Consider the following 17,126-nt stretch of genomic DNA (forward strand, 5'->3'; position numbering starts at 1 on the left):
TCCTACTCTAGATCAAAGGGGAAGACTCCCTCCCCCGTCGCACCGGCCTGCTTCTTCTTCGGCGTGATGCCCAAGAACCGATACTGCTCGCCCATCCCGCCCTTGTCTACCAGTCGCCGCGCGGCACTCTCGATCTCCTTGCGCCGCTCCTCGCTCGGTGCGCCGCGAAGCAGTGCTGCGAGGCGGGGCTGGAGACCGAGAGAGGTGAGGAAGCGAAGCTGGATGAGTGGGCCGTGCGTCGAGGCTGAATCAACAGGGAGCGAAAATGTCAGAATTGCCGAGCAGGAAGTGTAGAAGAGGCACACGGGACGCACCAAACTCGGACATGGCTTCGGCAAGGTAGGAGAAGTCAACGTTGGCCGTCAAGTCGGTGTGGCCCGGCTCAGTGAGCGGATCAACAACCTGGTGCTTGCGGAAGCCCTGTGCGCGTCAACAGTACGTCTCATCAGCAACAGCTCCACGGAGGCAGCTGGGCAGATCAAAGAGCTGTCACGCACACGCCAGCTCCTCCCGAAGGCCTTTGCGTCGCCATAGTCCACCACCAGCCCCGCTCCTCCCGCTCCCTCGCCACCACCGATCAGCCGCGCCACGTCCCGTGCGACCTCCCAGCTCGCCGGGCTGACTTCGATGCGCGACCCGATCGGGAGGCGCGCGAAGCGCTGCGCCGTGAGCGAGCCCGCGCCGCCGGCATCGCCGACCTTCTCACTCGCACCGAGCGTTCCCGGCACCGGCGTAGTCGAATTGGGTGCAGGCGCAGGCTGATACCCAAGCGTGGTGTCGACGTTCAGGAGGAGCGGGTTGCGCGCGTCAGGCGCGGGCGCGGCTGAAGCGAGGTCGGGCTGCTTCTGCGCCGACGAGAGCGAGGGGAACGCGGCTTGCGCGAGCGAGGTGTAGAGCATCGAGGCGGGGGTGGGAGAGGGTGCGAGGACGAGGCGGAGCGGGTTGCGCGTGACGGCGGTCGAGCTGTGCGAAAGTGCAAATCAAGTCAGATGAGGCTCGAGCGATGGACGCAGAACGACGTACACGATGGCGTTCGGGTCTGCCACATCGACGAGAACTTCGCGCCAGCCGTTTTGCGTGTTCTGCGGGCGCAGCTGTGAGCTGCAGTCCATAGGTAGGAAAGGAAGAGACGCACCTCGAAGACGTGGATAGGCAAAGCGTCGAAGAACTCGTGCGCGACGAGAATGGTGAATTCGCCCGCAGCTGGTCAACCTATGTCAGTCACGGCGTACTGGCTTGGAGATGCGCGACTAGATGGAGACGTACACTCAGGCACCGCCTTGACATCCGCGTACCATTCAACCGGCGTCTCGCCAAACCCAGCCTCAGCCAGCCGGGCCTTCTGCACGGCCTTCAATTGGTCGCTCTGCTCAATCAAGTGGATGGAACTGATTGGCGGACGAGAATGCGATGGAAGCGCTTTGAACGTCTGCTTGCGTGCACAGCGTCGGGAAGGTCAGCATGAAGCGCCTCTTGAGCGTGCACGAAAAACGCACGCGCAGAATGTCCGCCAGGAGAGTGCCACGTCCGGGCCCGAGCTCGACGAGGCGCACGCGCTGAGCGGAACCTTGCGCGAGCCACTGCGTGACAAACCAGATGGCGAGAAGCTGCGTGCATCGCAAGAGCGTCAGGCGTGCGGACTCCAATATCAGGTCGCATCAAGGGCCTCCTATACTCCAATCGACCGGACTACTGAAAGCGCGACGCACCTCGCCAAAGACCTGCGAGATTTCGGGGCTCGTGACAAAGTCGCCCTCCTTGCCAAACACCTTGCGCGTCGTGTAGTACCCCAACGTCGGGTGGTTCAGACACAGCGTCATGTATCTCGAGACGGGTAGTGGGCCATGAGTCTGCAGGGAGCACTCGATCAGGCTGGGACGAAGCACAGCTAAGAGAAGCGAAGGCACACCTTGATCGTCTCCTCAAGAACGGTCAACAGCTCGGAAGGCGGCGGTCGGCTCGGCGCACCCGTCCCTGTTGACGCCGAAGGAGTCGCAGGCTGCGTTGGCCTGTCTGGCCTGGTCTCGCCGACCGATTTGACGGAGGGTCGCGGTTCGGAAGGAGGACGAGGCGGCAGGCTGCTACGACTTGAGCTGGCGCGGGCGGCTGCGCGAGCTGCGCAGCACTCGATCTGCCCTGCTGAGCGCACTGTGCGGCTCCAGAGCGCGTGTGCGTGCTTGACGCGGTGCATCGCTGGTGAAACCCGGTCGACGCGAGGGAAGAGCGGCGAGGCGACAAGTGACGTTCGGTTCGTCCGCTTAGTAGTCTGTAGACCTGGAAATGCCCTGCTAGCAGTTCGCACGCTCTCTCTGCGGTGCTTGTCCGGCGTCGAGGAATTGTTTCGGCGCGAACGGATGACAGCTTCTTCTCCTCCCCTTTCGCTCCACCCTGTCAGACTGCGCAAGTCGAGCACCACAGGATGAGCACAGGCTCGGTCGTTCGCCCCTTTGCGTCGGCGCTCCGCTCAGCTGCGAGTCGGGGAGGCCCCGTCGCTTCCTCTTCGAAGCTCTCCGCCGTCGCTTTGCACACCCGCACCCATCGCGAGCCGGCGTTTACACCGCAGTGCAACTGCTGGGCGACTCAGACGAGGCGCTACAGCTCGTATCCGACCGAGAGACCCTGTGCGTTCTACTGATGACTTCGCCCGTCTCTCGTACGATGCGCTGATCAGACTCGCGACTTCCTCGCAGACGGGGCTAGCAGCTCTGCACCGCCGCGCAAGAAACGCACAATCCTCGACCTGCAGGCGCTCAAGCGGAAAAAGGTCCCCATCACCGTCCTCACCGCGCACGACTACCCGTCTGCGCGCTTCATCGAGGCCGCTGCCGCGCCCGTCCCCGGAGCAGACGGTGCACCCGCCTCGCATCCGCGCGGGATCGACATCTGCCTCGTCGGCGACTCGCTCGCCATGGTCGCTTGCGGATACGAGTCGACGAACCAGCTCTCGCTCGACGAGATGCTGTACCACTGCCGCTCGGTCGCGCGCGGGTGCACGACCTCGCTCCTCCTCGCCGACTTGCCCTTCGGCACGTACGCCGCTTCGGTCGAAGATGGCGTGCGGGCAGCAGTCCGGCTCGTGCAGGAAGGGCGCATGGACGCGGTCAAGATCGAGGGCGGGCAGGAAGTGCTCCCGCTCGTGCGGCATCTCACTAGCGCCGGCATCCCCGTCATGGGCCACGTCGGGCTCACGCCGCAGCGCCAGGCCTCGCTGTCGGGCTACCGCGTGCAGGGCAAGACGGTCGAGTCGGCGACGCAGGTGTACCGCGATGCGCTCGCGCTGCAGGACGCGGGCGCGTTCGGCGTCGTGATCGAGGCCGTCCCGAGCGCACTCGCGCAGTGGATCACGGACCGCCTCGCCATCCCGACGATCGGGATCGGCGCGGGCATGCACACGTCGGGCCAGGTGCTCGTGCAGCTCGACATGCTCGGCGTCGACTCGGCCCTCGGCGCGTCGGGCAAGGGCCCGCGCTTCCTGCGCAAGTTTGGCGACGTCGGCCCGCACGCGCGCGACGCCGTCCGGGCGTACGTCGACGCGGTCCGCGGCGGGGAGTTCCCCGTTGAAGGGCAGCACACGTACCCGATGTCGGACGAGACGTTCCAGGCGTTCTGCCGCGCGATGGGAACCGAGGAAAAGCAGTAGACGGAGTTTGCAACACTCGCAGGCCCTTGTATCGCCAGCCGAGACATGTCGCCGAATGTTGGACGCAGTCGAGGGAGGTCGGGCGGTTCCGAGAGTCGTGAGTGCGATCGCAAGAGACGCCGGCCCTTTCGGGTGCGCAGAGTGGGGCTTCGTTCTCGGTCGCACGAGGCTCGGCCGCTCGGTAGAGCCTGTCCGGCAAGGGGGAAAGAGGGACGAGGTCACCCGTCCTTGGTCGTACTTGTCCCGGTGATCCCGTTGTCGCCTTCATCGCCCCGCCATGGCTGCGTGCGGGTGCTCGCTGCACTGAGAGACCCTCGCTGGCCCTATCGCACCCGCCACGCCCGCTCACGATGTCCAATTTGCCGCTCCACCCTTCCCTCCCCGCCCGCCCAGCGGCAGCCATGCCCCGCCCGCCGCCGCCGCCAGGGCAGGGCGGTGCGGGCGCGTACGGATCCGCACTACACGCGTCCATCTCGCTGCCGAGCCGCGTCCCGCCCTTCGCCGCCGCGGGCTCGCACGCACCCGCCAACGTCCCGCTGTCCCCCGCGCACCCGCCGCCGGCTCCGCTGCGCCCGCCCATGAGCCCGCGCACGAGCGCAGGACCTCTTGCAGGCACGCGGGGACTATCCGCGCAGGCGAGCAGCGCATCCGACGCAGCCGCGCTTCCGTGGCCGGCCGTCCGACCCCGACTCCGGGCCGACCAACTCAAGGTCAACGCGCAGCTCGTCGAGCTGGGCGAGGGCTGGACGGTCCAGTATCGCGCGTGGAAGGCGCCTGCGCTCGTGCTGGACCCGCCGAACCCTGGTCAAGAGGGTGCCGTCGTCGGCCGCGACCTCCTCGATTACGACCCGCTGCAACCCTTCGTCCCCTCTCCTGCCGGCGCAGCGGGGCTCGCCCGTTCCGCTTCTGCACAAGGAAAGTCTGCCGCAGCAGACAAGGACGACGGGTCCTCCGCTGCACCCGCCAAGAAGGCAAAGAAGGCCTCCGCCGGCTCCTTATCGTCCTCCTCCGCCCGCCCTCACAACGCCTTCGACGAGCTCCTCGCCGACGAGTTGTCTGTGTCCGCCGCATCTGGCGCTCCCTCTCTTACTACGCCGCTTGCCTCGCCCGCCCTCAACCCGCCCGCCCCCGCACCCGCACCGAAGGGCCGCGTCCCGGCCGCGCTGCAAAAAGCGCAAGCCGCAGCAAGCGCCGCCGCCTCTTCTTCGGCGGCACCGCCAAAGGCAGACGCCGCGAGCGCACGGCCCGCTTCTCCTCCACCGCCTCCCTCCTCGGCCGCCGCACCGCTCGACCCTTCTTCCTCGTCTTCCCCGCACTCGGGTTATTCCTCCGAAACGGCGCAACTTCGCGCGCGCCTCTCTGCCCTGCATTCCTCGCTCGCAACCGACCCGCTCGGTGCCGCGCGTGCAGCGCTCGAGCGCGACGCGTCGTCCGGAGGGGCCGATCGGCTCGGGCGGGTCGTCTGGGTCGAGGAGCGAAAAGTGTGGCTCGGCGGTGGTGCGCGTGGGAGGAAGTCACGGACCGGGAAGGCGAAGGGGAAGGAGCGGGAGGTAGCAGAAGAGAAGCGGAAGAAGGAGGACGAGGGCGAGGGGGAAAGCACGAAGGAGGAAGCTGAGGCCGTCGAGGCGCACGGGAGGGTCCTCTGGGTCTTCAGTGTCGTGAGGGGCGGGGACGCGGATGGTAACGTCGAGATGGCAGATGGAGCGAACGGGCTGGACGCTTACGCATTCGAGGGCCTAGAGCGTACGCCCACCTGCTCTTCCTCGACCGCTTTCACTCACTGACTCCCTCATTGTCTCACCGCAGCGCTCGTCTCGGGCGACTTTTCGCACGCGTTGCTCTTCCCGGCGCACTACGGTATCAAGTCGGATCCGTCGAGCTACATCTCACCGCTGTCCGCCCCAGCCCGCTCGTACCCGTCCGCCCTCGCTCTCTCCGACTCGCTCCTCTCGATCCCGCTCATTGGGCAGCCCGCACCCGCCCAGACGTCGCTGCAGGCAGCATACGAAGCGTTTCGTTCGGCCATCGCCAACGTCCTCCTCGACGAGCTCGTCAAGCAGCCCGTCCCGGAGACGCGTCGATTCCGCCTCGGCAACGATGTCCTCTACCTCCCCTCCCCGCGCACATCGCGGCGAGCGCACTTCCCTGCACTCGCCGCGCCGCCCGCTATCCGCATCTCGCTCCGCCCGCTCACGCTCAACCGCTCGTCTATCCTCATCACCAGCTCGCTGGAAGAGCTCGCGCTCTCGCCGCTTCCGCCCTCTTCCTCGACGGCGTCTATCTCTCTTGCCGGGCACGCTGTGCTCCTCGCCCCGCTCGACACGCCCGCAACCTTTCTCCGCCCACTCGACGCTCTCACGTCCTCGCAGCGCGCTGCGCTCGTCGAGGAATGGGCGTCACACCTCGCCCGCGCAGGGCTCGACGGTGCCCTTGCGGGCGACTTCGTCTTGTGCGCGCTTGCGACGCCCGACGACGAGACTGCGGATGATCCGGTCGAGGTCGTCTGGCCCGCTGAGCTGGTCGTGCTCGACGGCACGCGAATGCGGGCGTCGCCTGAGCAGCCAAGCAGCTCGACGCCCAGTGCGCCCGCCGAATCGGGCGCAAACCGCGAGCCGGGCGTCGTAGCGGACGAGGCCGCACCGCCGCCACCGTCACAGCAGCACCAGCAGCCCCGACGGCGGTCCTCCGTCTCTCTGGCTGCAAAAGGCGCCCTCGCTGCAAGGGTGCCGCACGACTCGGCCATGCGCAAGCGCCTCGCACGGCAGGTGCTGCAGCAGTCGCGGCGGACCGTGCGCGGGCGGCCGCGAAGCGACAGCGCCACGAGTGCGCCGGGCGAGGGCGAGCTTGCGGGCGAGTCAGTGGAGGGACTTAAGGACCCGATGAAGCGCCGCACGGGGACCGTGTGGCGGTGGATGGGCGAGGAGGAGAAGCGCAGGGAGGAGGAGAAGGAGAACGCCGCCGCAGCGGCGGCGGCCAAGCCCTCTGAGGCTGCGTCTGCGACGTCGAAGGACGACGACGAGAAGGGCGAGGCTGCGCCGCCTGCGCCCGCGCCCGCAGCAGCGCCCATCAACATGCGCACGCCGATGAGCCTCGGCGCGAGCTCGACCGAGGCGCCAAGTCCTGCTGAGCTCTTCGGGATGCAGCCCGCCGCGCAGGCGCAGCAACTCGCGCCGTCGTCATCCGCCGCAGCACACGACCAGCCGCTCGACGCGCTTGCAGGTATGGATCTCGACTTTGGGCTCGGCATGTATCCCTCGCCGGCCGAGCCGGTGCCTGCGCCTGCAGCAGTCGCGCCCATACCGGCATCGTCGGCACCGATGAACTCGCTCGAGGCAGCCTTCTCGGAATACGATTGGAGCGACAGCGCGTTCGGCGGCGGCGGTCCCGGCGGCAATGGAGGCGTCTCGAGCGCGTTCGACGACAACCTCATGCTGGGTCTCACGGACGACGACTTTTCCTTCTTCGACGCACCTACGCCCGCGGCCGCTGGTCAAGCAGGCGGTGCACTTGCGCTGGCGCTCCCGCCCTCATTGGCGCCGGTCGCCGACGAGCTGAACTTCTCGGCCATGCCCGCTACCTCGAGCATCGACACCGCGTTCGATCTCTTCTCGTCCGCGCCAGACGCCTTGCCCATGACGACTGCCGCTTCGTCTTCGGCTTTCCCCGCCAACGCGGCCCTCGCATCGTCGACCTCGCCGCACTTCGCCGAGCAGGGCTCGCCCGCACTACCATTCCATTTCGGCGCGTTCGACCCGCTCACACCCAACGCGCTGGGTCTCGCCGCTGCCTCACCGCCGGCGCCGACTCCGCATGCTCACCCGCCGCAAACGCCCTTCTCGCCTGTCGTCCTCCCACTCTCGGCGCACACGCCCGCTTCGATCGCCGCGACCCCGCATCCTGCTTCCTTCACGCCCGGCGTCCTCCCTGAGACACCGCTGCAGCCCTCGCCGACTCCACTCTCCTCTTTCGTGCGCGGACTCGCCGCATTCGAGCCAATCTCGTTCGCTCCGCTGCACTCGGCGGCCGACGACAAGTACGATCCGCGAAAGGGCAAGTTCGGGCTCCCCAGCCCGGACTCGGACCAGGAGGGTCATGTGCGCAGCTTGATCGAGCGCGAGGACGTTCGGCCAGACTTCAGCGCATGGTACAAGGCCGTGTGCGATCCGCGCATCGCGCTCGCCGAGCGCCTCAGGCGGCAGCATCTCGCCGTCCCAACGCGACCAGCCCTCAGCGGCAAGTTCCGGCCACTCGCCTCACCTGCGACAGGCGCGAGCGCCAAATCGATTACCGCGCCGGCAAAACGCGCTTGGTCGCGCCGCCGGCTCGGTCTGCCGGCGCAGGTCGCGCTCGCGCACTTCGAGGTCGCTACTCCTTCAACTGTGCAACACACATTTGACGAAGGCGAGAGCGAGCCGTCGAGCAGCAGCGACGATGAGGGAACTGTGCGGAGCGCGAAGCCCGATGCAGGAGGGGACCGGATCGAAGAGGCTGAGGACGGGAGCCCAGGTGGCGGGGAAGAGAGTGTTCTCGGGGGCAGCTATGGCCCCGAGCTCCTAGCTGGCGCTATGTTCCTACAACGCGACTCCTCGGTCCTCGCCCCGCCCGTTCTGCCGGCTCCTCCAATCGACGCTGGCAACCCGGAGATCAGCCGCGACCTCGTCTACCACGTCGTCACCGAGCACCTGATGTATCAGCGCGATTTCCGCGATGCGACACTCGCTCTCGCCCGTCCCGCACAACAGGCCGAGCAAGCGATTTCGGCGCATGCGATCTCGACCGTGTCCTCCACCCTCTCCGCCGTCTGTACGGCCCTCAGTCCGTCGCCCCTCTTCGCCGACCACACCTCGCTCGCGCCTCTCACGGCCGAGTCGACGCCCGCCTTCCTCTTGCGCTCGCAGCAGTGCCTCGTGCGGACAAGCCGCACGGCGATTGACTTCTGGCGCCCGATGGGGTTCGAGCCCGTACCAGGCGCGAAGGATGTCACAGCCTTCGTTCTATACGAAGACGCCGGCACCGAGGCGCACGACCTGGTCAAGGACTGGCTCAAGTCCGTGGGAGCGGTTTACGAGGTGAATCTTCCTGTTCCTGCCGGTGCAGCCCGTTTCGCTGACTCGCTCGTTTCCGCAGGGCATGCGCTTTGGCATGCATTCGGCCGGCACCCTCGCCGCTACTAGCAACTTTGGCGGCGTGCAAGACGGCCTGATTCCTGTGTCTGCTGGACTGCTTGCGGCAGGAGTACCTCGCAATGAGCTTCGAGTTCTGCGTGAGTCAGTCATCCTTCTGCACGCAACCTCTGTGCTTACAGCCTCATCCTTTACTGCAGTCGCTGCGCTCGTCGAGGCCGCCAAGGTGCTACACAACGTCGTCGTCTACGTCGCCGTTCCGCTCGGCGACTCGCCCCTCTCGCCGACTTCGCCGCTCGGATCTCTCCTCCATCACTTCACGAAAGCGCGCGCAGCGGTCGGGGCGGCGAACTTGCTCACCTGCGCAATCCCGCCGACGACGCTGACGCGCAGCGGGCGCGCAGTCGCGGACGGCGATGGACCGGGCAGCCTCGCGCGCGTCGCCGTCTCGATCTACGATCAGCTGCAAGTCCCGGTCGAGCGCCTGCGCATTCCGACTCCCGAGACCTTCCCCTCGGCTCGCCCGATGTCCCTCGCCCACCTCGGTCACGCTCTCCGCCTCTTCCAGGCGCCTGTTCTCACTGTCGCACCGCCACCGACTCGGAAGGTCCAGTTTGCCCTCAACTGGCCCGCCTCGTCGCTAGAAGTCGAGCATCGGCACCGATTTCTGCAAGTGTGCTACGGCTCGCAGCGTCTCGGCGCGGACGGCGCGCAAGAGTGGCTCGTCGTGGCTAGCATGGACGAGACTGGTGAGACGTGGCGCATCATGCCGCGTCTCATCAAGGTGCCTCCAACCACCGTCGCCGACGTGCAGCGCGCTCGCATCGTCTGGCAGTACGTCAAGACGCTCATCGACGCCGCCGACATTGAATGGCGCGTTGTACTTTGCAAATTGGGCGAGCCGTCTGCGATCGAGGCGAAGAGTAGGTCCTGGCCCACTCGTCCTTTGCGGGGTGGTTCCCAGCTGACGAGGAGCACATTTGCAGCTTGGGATTCGCTTCTCAAGGACAACGTCGCGCCACAGCGGCGGGCCGTTCACGTCACGTTCGCTTCTATCGAGCTCAACCCGGCGTTGTCGCTTACACCGGCTGATTTGATGGAATGCCGCCCGTCAACGGCATCAAGCATCTCCGAAGAAGGCGAGCTCGGCGCCGTCAAAGACGGCAGCGCGTCTCTTTTCGACGACTCGCTCTCGACTTTCGCATTCACTCCTGCCGAACCAGTCTCCCTCGCCTCTCTGCCCGTCACGCCAGCCGCCTCCACCTTCCTGTTCCACGCACCTCGGCTCTCTTCATTCAAGCACGCCCGAACTGCTGCCGATGCACTGTTCGACTCAGAGGCTGTCTCGGCATACGCCGTCCACTTCTTCGTCTCGCATGCGTCCCGTACCTCGGCGTACACCGGCACGCTCGGCGGTCTTGTCGCGGATGTCCGCCGCAACTTCGTCGAGCACGCCGCTCTCGCGCAGGCGCGTTGCGGCATGAGCGGCCGCCTGAGTTGGCACGTCGAGGCGACGGCGCTCGCACTTTCGGTCGCTCACCAGCTCGGTTGAGCCCGTCTTTCGTATCCTTTGTTCTATCTCCTAGCTGTCCTGTCGTATCGCAATCCTCGCACCCGTGTTGGCATCGCAGTCGTAGCCGTTTCATCTGTCGCTTCGCATCTCGCAAAGATTCCGGTCCGCGTTACGCAGACGCTCGCGGAGCCTCTGGATGATTTGGAGCTCATCTTTAATCGTGCGGCAAGACATCTTTGTCGCAAGAGCCTTGCTTCTTTGCTACGCGGAAGGCGATCGACACGCCGAGAACCTGCCGCTTCCGGGTCTTCTCTCGCTCATCACGCCTCAACAAGCAGTCCTGCTCTCCTTGGCTGATTGTTCCGCCCTAGTACCGGCCGAGTCTGCTTCCACGCGCTGCTGCTCATGCACGGGTCTGCGGTTTCGAGCCGAGGTCGCGTCGCTGAACCGCTAGATCGCTTGCTCTGCTTCTTACGCTTCCGTGGCCTATCTGCGCTTGCCAGAGCGCAGCACTGCCTTCAAGCGAACAGCTGCGCATGTCGACGAGTCCGACAATCTCCGTCGGCGCCTCAGTCGGGCTGGAGAAGGCAGCCCGCGATCATGTTGAGTCCGCTGGCAGCGTTTGCTCAGCCGACTCGACGAACGGGTCGGTACGAGAGGGCGCAACGACAAGCGTGCAACCTACTTGCAGCGCCTCGACGGCGGAGGCGGGCGCTCCTGCCGGCATGCAGCTGAAGCGACTCAGCCGGCTTACTCTCGATGATCTCTACGCACATCGCCTGGCGGCGCCCATCTCTCTCCAGGACTTTGAGCTCTACCTGGTGTACGACTATCGCCGCCGTACAGGTCTTTCGAGGTTGCTGATTGACCCGATCCCGCAGTCACCGCACGAAGTCCGTCGAGAACCTGTATTTCGATATATGGTTTCGCCAGTACTCGGCGGTATACGCGAGCTGGTGCGGCGCCAAGGTCGATGCGCCTTCGGCAGAGGTCGTCAGTGATGCCTGTCACCTCGGCTTGTCCTTCCTCGACCCGGACAACCCGCTGGAACTCAATCTGACCGGCGCGACTCGTTTTCGGCTGCGATGGCTCGCTGGGCAAGTCTCAAGTAAATTGCAGAATGGCGAGAAGAGCCAGCCTTGCCTGCCGCCGTCCGCTTTCAAGGAGGCACTACGCGAATCGAGAGCACTTCTCGCCGCCTCGTTCCGCAAGTTCCTCCTTGACCGCCGCGGCAACTCGCATGCACGTCGCAACGATGCATCCCAGGTCGCCGGCGCCATCCTCGTCGTCGCGAGCCTGCTTCCGCTCGTTATTTGCAGCCTGCTTGGCGCATCAAAGCCGTGGCGGCTACTCGGACTGCCTTTCACCTTCTGGGGCGTCGCACAATTCAACTCAGCTCGGCGCCGCGTACGCTTCTCACTGGCATCCTCGTGGAAAGCGGCTAACAGCTTCATCCGCAGACCTGCCTGCTCATCTACCTCGGCGGATGCCGCCGTCAAGCCTACGAGTACGAGCAGTCGCAAACGGACGGCGCAGAACCCTCTTTCAATTACACCTCTACGTCGCTCCGGGAGCCGCCTCCAGCTAAGCTATCGATTGACGCTTCATCCCGGCTCTCGACCACCAGCACGCGCTGCTCTGATCCATCCGGCTCATCCAGCATCCCTCCTTCGCCTTTTTCCTTCTCATCCGTCTCTTCCGCCGGCTGCACATATTCTTCTACAACCTCTTCAACCATCATGCGCCTCTTCTCACACCCATCGCTCGCCTACTGGCCACCCCATCGCGCAGCGTCCGACCCAAACGTCTACTTCAGCCCGGCCAGTGACGACAAACTCATCGAGCGACTATCCCGCTCGTCCGGCAAGCAGACGCTGAAGCAGGAGTGCCCCCTTGTACGGCGGGAACAGCTGAGGTCGCTTGCATACGCTTCCGTGGCCGGGCTCGCGGCCACGCTCGTCATGCTCGCATTGGACTTGACAATACCCAACCGTTTGTAGCACCTGCCGTTCTGTGCCGATAGCTCTTGTTCCTCATGTCGTGTCATTAGTCAGTCTTGTCCATGTTGCGTCTTTCTGCACAAGACGTCATCGCGGCTTGTTGTTCGTGCGTTGAAGCTTGACCGTCGACCGATGAACGCAGAGAGAATTGACGACACGAGCAAATCTCGAAGGAGAAGAGAATGGTTGTGCGAGAGTTACCTCGGAACGAAATGGAGCTGGACCAGAGACTACAACAGGGACCTGAGCCGGCCGGCGGCTCTTCCAAGGCGTGACCTTCCATCTAACGGCCAAACATACGTAAGACGAGATACAGCGCGGACCTGGAGGGGCGCATGCCCAGGGAGAATGAGTGATCTTGGACGGCCTTCTCAAGGAAGATGAGATAAGGGAAGCGTACCCGAGGAAGCGGAAAGCAGCAAGCCCGGCAACAGCCCAGAAGATGGCAATGCTGTAATAGTTCGTTGTCCCATCAACGCCGAAGATGCGCTGTTCAGAGTCACCGATGACGGGGCAGAGTCAGTCCTGCCGAGAAGTCCGAGCGCAGTAGGTGCTCCTGCCTACCTTCCAGAGACTGGTCGACGAGAACACAATCGCAATGACGAGATTGACGCCGAGGTAGAACAGGAGCGTGTTCGTGCGCTGTGGCCGAGACGAGGAGCGTGAGCTCGAGCGGAACAAGCACTCCATCACCGGCGCGAGACTCACGATGTTGGCATAGTGGTCGACCTGCTTCTGGTCTGCCGAGCGCTTCGACTTGGACTTGGCCGGCGGAGTCGAGATGTCCTTGCGCATGTGAACCCAGAGCTCGTCGATGTCGTCCTCCTTGGTCGGGACGGCCACCTCTAGGAGCTCCTTGCCGTCTTCACCCTTGGTTTTCTTGACACTGCCGAGGTCCTTGACAGTCGTGTCGCCCTTCGTACCCCACTGTAAAGTGTGCTCGGTTCAGCTACTGCATCCGAGACGATGCGGAGACGATGGAACCGACAGCCAGGTCGTGCAGGTTGGAAAAGCTGTAGATCGTCAGGACGATCATATAAGACGGCAGGAGCAGCATACTGCAGGGTAAAGCGGGTCAGTCAGGACCCAGCGGAGCCTAAGCCGGTCGTCATGAGTAGGGTCGCCACGCACTATTGAATGAAGCACGTGAAGCAATGCCACGGATCGAGGTGCATGATGGACGAGATGAGGTACAGGCCGAGAGTCGACCCGAGCGAGATGGCCAGGTTGCGGAACGCCGACGACTCGAAGAGGGTGCCGACATCCTTCCAGCCTGCCACTGTGTGCGGGACAGACTTGTAGACGACCCAGACGGTGCAGTAGAGCTACGAAACCCACAATCGAGTGTCAGTCGGCCCTGCTCCTTCGTGCACGTCCGCTCGATAGTCGAGGCAAGAGGAGAAACGCACCGCAATGCAGAAGAGGATGGCAAAGACACTCATCACCATGAGGTACCAGACGCGCGAACCCGCCGGCTTGTTACCGAGCGAGCAGACGATACACACGCCGAGCGTTGCGATGTAGACGTAGTTGGCCACGCTGATTACGTCCGATCCGTGTCCGCCGAAGGGGTCCTCCGAGGCATCGGCGGTTGCAGTCGAGCAAAGGAAGTAGAACGCGAGGTAGAACGAGCTGAGGCCGATGAAGCTGAAGAGGATCTGCACACGCCGAGACTAGTGAGTACGCTCGGCAACGAGCGGAGCCAGCGAGCGAGCGAGACCTACAGAGACGAGATTGTACAAGAAAATGAACGACATCCAGATCTTGCGGAGGAACGAGTGCCCCGACGACCAGATGCGATGGTAGCGCGTTGTCGAGTAGAGCGAGGCGAAGAAGGCGCCATTCATCCAGCGCCTGCGCTGAGAGATAACTGCGGCACGAACAAGAATGTCAGCGAAGTACCGAAATGATGAGAGGTCACAGGAGACGCACACTCGGCCACAGAATCAGGAACGTCGGTCGAAGCATGCGCTGCCCGCACGTAGCGGAGCACCCACGCCTGGGAGCGCTTGGCAACGAGCTCGAAGCATAAGATTCGGTCTTCTGCCAAGAACTTGTTGGACCCGGAGAGCGAAGCAACAGAGCCCGGCTGGTGCATCTTCTCCCCCAGAAAGTACTCCTCCAGGGGCCGGCCCACGAGCTGCATGGAAGCCATTAGCGTCTGCGTACCAAGCGAGTAAGAGGTGCAGGTGTGACGTACTGCGCGGTAGCGGTAGGCGGAGAACGCGCCGGGTAGCACAGAGACGAAACCAAAGACGCTCTCGAGCGACTTGTCGAGAATGTCTGCGGGACACGCCCAGTCAGCACAGGTCGTCGGGTGGCGGCTCCCAGGTCGTCGGGTGGCGGCTCCTCAAGCCTGTCCAGCGGAGCCGAAGGAGCAATCAGAGCACGCACTGGACATCTTGTATTCGAAGTTCTGCGCCGCAACGAGCGGGTTGAGCAGGTTGCGGCCTCCGCGGCCAAGGTCTACCGTGATCTCGCCGCAAGCGCCGCCAACCTTTGAGTCGCGCTAGATTACACGTAGCGTGTCAGTAAATTTCGTCGTCAGTCCGTCAGCAGCGGATAGAGAAAGATGAGAATCGAACTCACGTCAAACTCCTTCCATAGCTTGTAGATCGAATCGCTACCAGGCTTGGTACCGATGTCGAGCAGAATAACGACGTTCGGACGGAGCTGCTGTGCGAAAGCGTTGAAGGCCCAGCGGTGCGAGTTGAGCTTTTTCTGGTCTGTAGCGGTGAACGACGATGTCAGTGGCGGCACTGACGGGACTGCCATTGTAGGGACGCACTCTGTTCCTTGAGGCAAAAGACCTGCAAGCAAGAGGAGTCACTCTCTCTGTACGCAGGCTACGGCGGGATTTCGTCAGGGAGATATGACCCACAATCTGGATGGGCGCGATGCCGCCCGAGACGTTGCCCTTGTCATCCACGACGACCTGCGACGTGTACTCAAAGACTGCGCGCAATGACTCAGGTCAGCAAGTTGGAGGGAGCGGACGCCTGACCCGTCGAGCGAAGAGACCGGAACTCACGGTGTGCCTTGACGTCCTTCCCCTCGACCTCGTCCTTCATGACGCCGTCCTGGTACGCGCCATACAGGCCCAAGATCTTGAGCGTGCGCGGATGGATCTTTGCGCGCCCGTCCGACACGACGCATACAACGATCTTCTTCCAGCTCTGCGCGCCCCAGGTGCGCGACTTTGTGCGCTGCACGAGGTGCTGGATGTTCTTGATCACGCTCGTGAAAGTCCGGACGAAGAGCGCGTCGTCCTCGTTGTACCTGCGGGAAGCCGAGGGGTGAGCTTGCGAGGGAGAGTCGAGGTGGCGCGGGATAACGAACATGGTGCAGCAGATGAAGAGCTCGGTTTCGCGCCCGTTCTGGACTTGTCGCAAGCGATACCGTTTGCGGAAGAAGTCGTCCGGATCATCGGTGACGGCCGTGTCTGCCGTCCGCAAGAGCAAGTGAGCACGCGTTCGACTCGAGCGAAGCGGGAAAGGAACGCACAGCGCAGTTTCCCGCTCTCCTCGCGCAGGTCCTCGCCCTTGTACACGCTGAGCTGCTGAATGCTCCTCGGCACGGGCAAGTCGAGCACGAGGTGCCCGTCCGTGAGCGCGACGCGCTTCTTCTCGCGCCGCTTGAGCACGTCCTGCCGCGCCTGCGCGTAGTACGACGACTGCTCGTAGTACTGCCCCGGCTGAAATGTCGGGCTGAAGACGGGGCGCATTTGTATCGGCGTGTAGGGCGCAGCGTACGGATAGGCGGGCGATGGAGGGGGGAAGGCGGGCGACATGGGCGGGTAGGACGGCGCGCCCAGCGGCAGCTGCGGCTGCGGCGGCGCAGGCGCAAAGTGGGGAGAAGGGAGCGGCGGCGGGGACGAGTAGTAGTCGCGGTCGGCGAGCGGGAGGTGCAGCGCCGTGTGCGAGTGCGTCGACGCGGCGTCGTTGTCGGCATAGTAGCCGTACAGGTTCGTGTGGTCGTCGTACGGGTCCTGACTGCGATGCGAGTGGTAGCTCGGCTGCGACGCGGCAAAGCCCTGCGGACGCTGGAGATGCGGGCGCGGCGAGTTGGACGAAGAAGGTGTCGGCGAGAACTGGTGTGCAGACGTCGGCGAGCCGTACGGCGCGTCGGGCCGCCGTGCGAAGGGCAGCTCGGGGCTACTCAAGTCCTGCGACTGTCGGCGACGCATGTTGTTCGGAGGCGGACGACTTGATCACGGACGTTCGAAGCGATAGAGGCTGCCAGAGCCACAAGCGGTGTTGGGCGTTCGAACAGTCCCTGGGCGCCGTGCTGAATGTGGGCAAGTCTGCTTCACGGTGCAGCTCGCCGAACGATGGCGCTGTCGACGAGACCGGGGACAACAAGCGGAGCGAGGTGCGAGCGCGTCGCGACCTGAGCGCGTCGCAATTTCGCGCCGTCTCGCATATTCGGCAGCTCTCGTGCAAACTCGGCAGACGACGGCAGCCAGAATTGTGTGCTAATGATGCGATTGCGAGACGACGACACCCGAACTACCGAGCGCCAAGAGAGCAGATCCTCCTCACACTCCCACCGAGCCTGACCCGAAGTACCCGATGCAGCACTGGGTGCGCACGCCAGCATGATGATGACGGTAAGCAGGAGAGGTATCAGAACAGAACGGGGCGGTAGAGCCTGTGGGGGAGAGATGGGCGGGTCAGCAACCCGTCTCCTTCCCATGTCTGGGTCGTTTGCTGCTGAGCGCAGCGCTCTGGCTCGCGTGCAATGTCCTCCGAATAACTATGTAAGCCGGCACTGCCTGCACGTAATGGCGGGCGCTTCGGTGATGGTTGTGAACGCGGAGAGTTACGGCGGTCCGCGTATCTTCATGGGAC

General features: G+C 64.3%; 4 protein-coding genes across 4 annotated transcripts; 2 read left to right on the plus strand and 2 right to left on the minus strand.

Annotated features, from left to right (window-relative positions):
• Positions 1-2: 2 nt before the first annotated feature.
• On the minus strand, positions 3-2,191 carry JCM10292_006993 (class I SAM-dependent methyltransferase; the record flags this gene model as incomplete). The annotated part of the gene is made up of 9 exons (XM_076649722.1): positions 3-244; positions 315-420; positions 498-963; positions 1,024-1,082; positions 1,136-1,203; positions 1,267-1,429; positions 1,497-1,607; positions 1,710-1,850; positions 1,910-2,191. 9 exons carry the CDS (start codon positions 2,189-2,191, stop codon positions 3-5), a joined length of 1,638 nt encoding a protein of 545 aa, XP_076504712.1.
• Positions 2,192-2,419: 228 nt separating this feature from the next.
• ECM31 (3-methyl-2-oxobutanoate hydroxymethyltransferase) lies at positions 2,420-3,640 on the plus strand (the record flags this gene model as incomplete). Its single annotated transcript, XM_076649723.1, has 2 exons — positions 2,420-2,621; positions 2,691-3,640. The coding sequence occupies 2 exons, from the start codon at positions 2,420-2,422 to the stop codon at positions 3,638-3,640; spliced, it is 1,152 nt and encodes a 383-aa protein (XP_076504713.1).
• Positions 3,641-3,990: 350 nt separating this feature from the next.
• On the plus strand, positions 3,991-10,315 carry JCM10292_006995 (uncharacterized protein; the record flags this gene model as incomplete). The annotated part of the gene is made up of 5 exons (XM_076649724.1): positions 3,991-5,383; positions 5,447-8,709; positions 8,768-8,903; positions 8,964-9,686; positions 9,750-10,315. 5 exons carry the CDS (start codon positions 3,991-3,993, stop codon positions 10,313-10,315), a joined length of 6,081 nt encoding a protein of 2,026 aa, XP_076504714.1.
• Positions 10,316-12,559: 2,244 nt separating this feature from the next.
• On the minus strand, positions 12,560-16,462 carry JCM10292_006996 (uncharacterized protein; the record flags this gene model as incomplete). The annotated part of the gene is made up of 17 exons (XM_076649725.1): positions 12,560-12,599; positions 12,677-12,765; positions 12,841-12,918; positions 12,985-13,203; positions 13,265-13,334; positions 13,408-13,601; positions 13,686-13,934; positions 14,001-14,146; positions 14,209-14,416; positions 14,477-14,559; positions 14,671-14,785; positions 14,866-15,002; positions 15,065-15,086; positions 15,158-15,231; positions 15,308-15,555; positions 15,616-15,718; positions 15,781-16,462. The coding sequence occupies 17 exons, from the start codon at positions 16,460-16,462 to the stop codon at positions 12,560-12,562; spliced, it is 2,757 nt and encodes a 918-aa protein (XP_076504715.1).
• Between the last annotated feature and the right edge of the window lie 664 nt (positions 16,463-17,126).

This window comes from Rhodotorula paludigena, assembly GCF_050403205.1.
Source record: "Rhodotorula paludigena JCM10292 DNA, Rt_paludigena_JCM10292v1_ctg27, whole genome shotgun sequence".
NCBI classification, from domain to species: domain Eukaryota; kingdom Fungi; phylum Basidiomycota; class Microbotryomycetes; order Sporidiobolales; family Sporidiobolaceae; genus Rhodotorula; species Rhodotorula paludigena.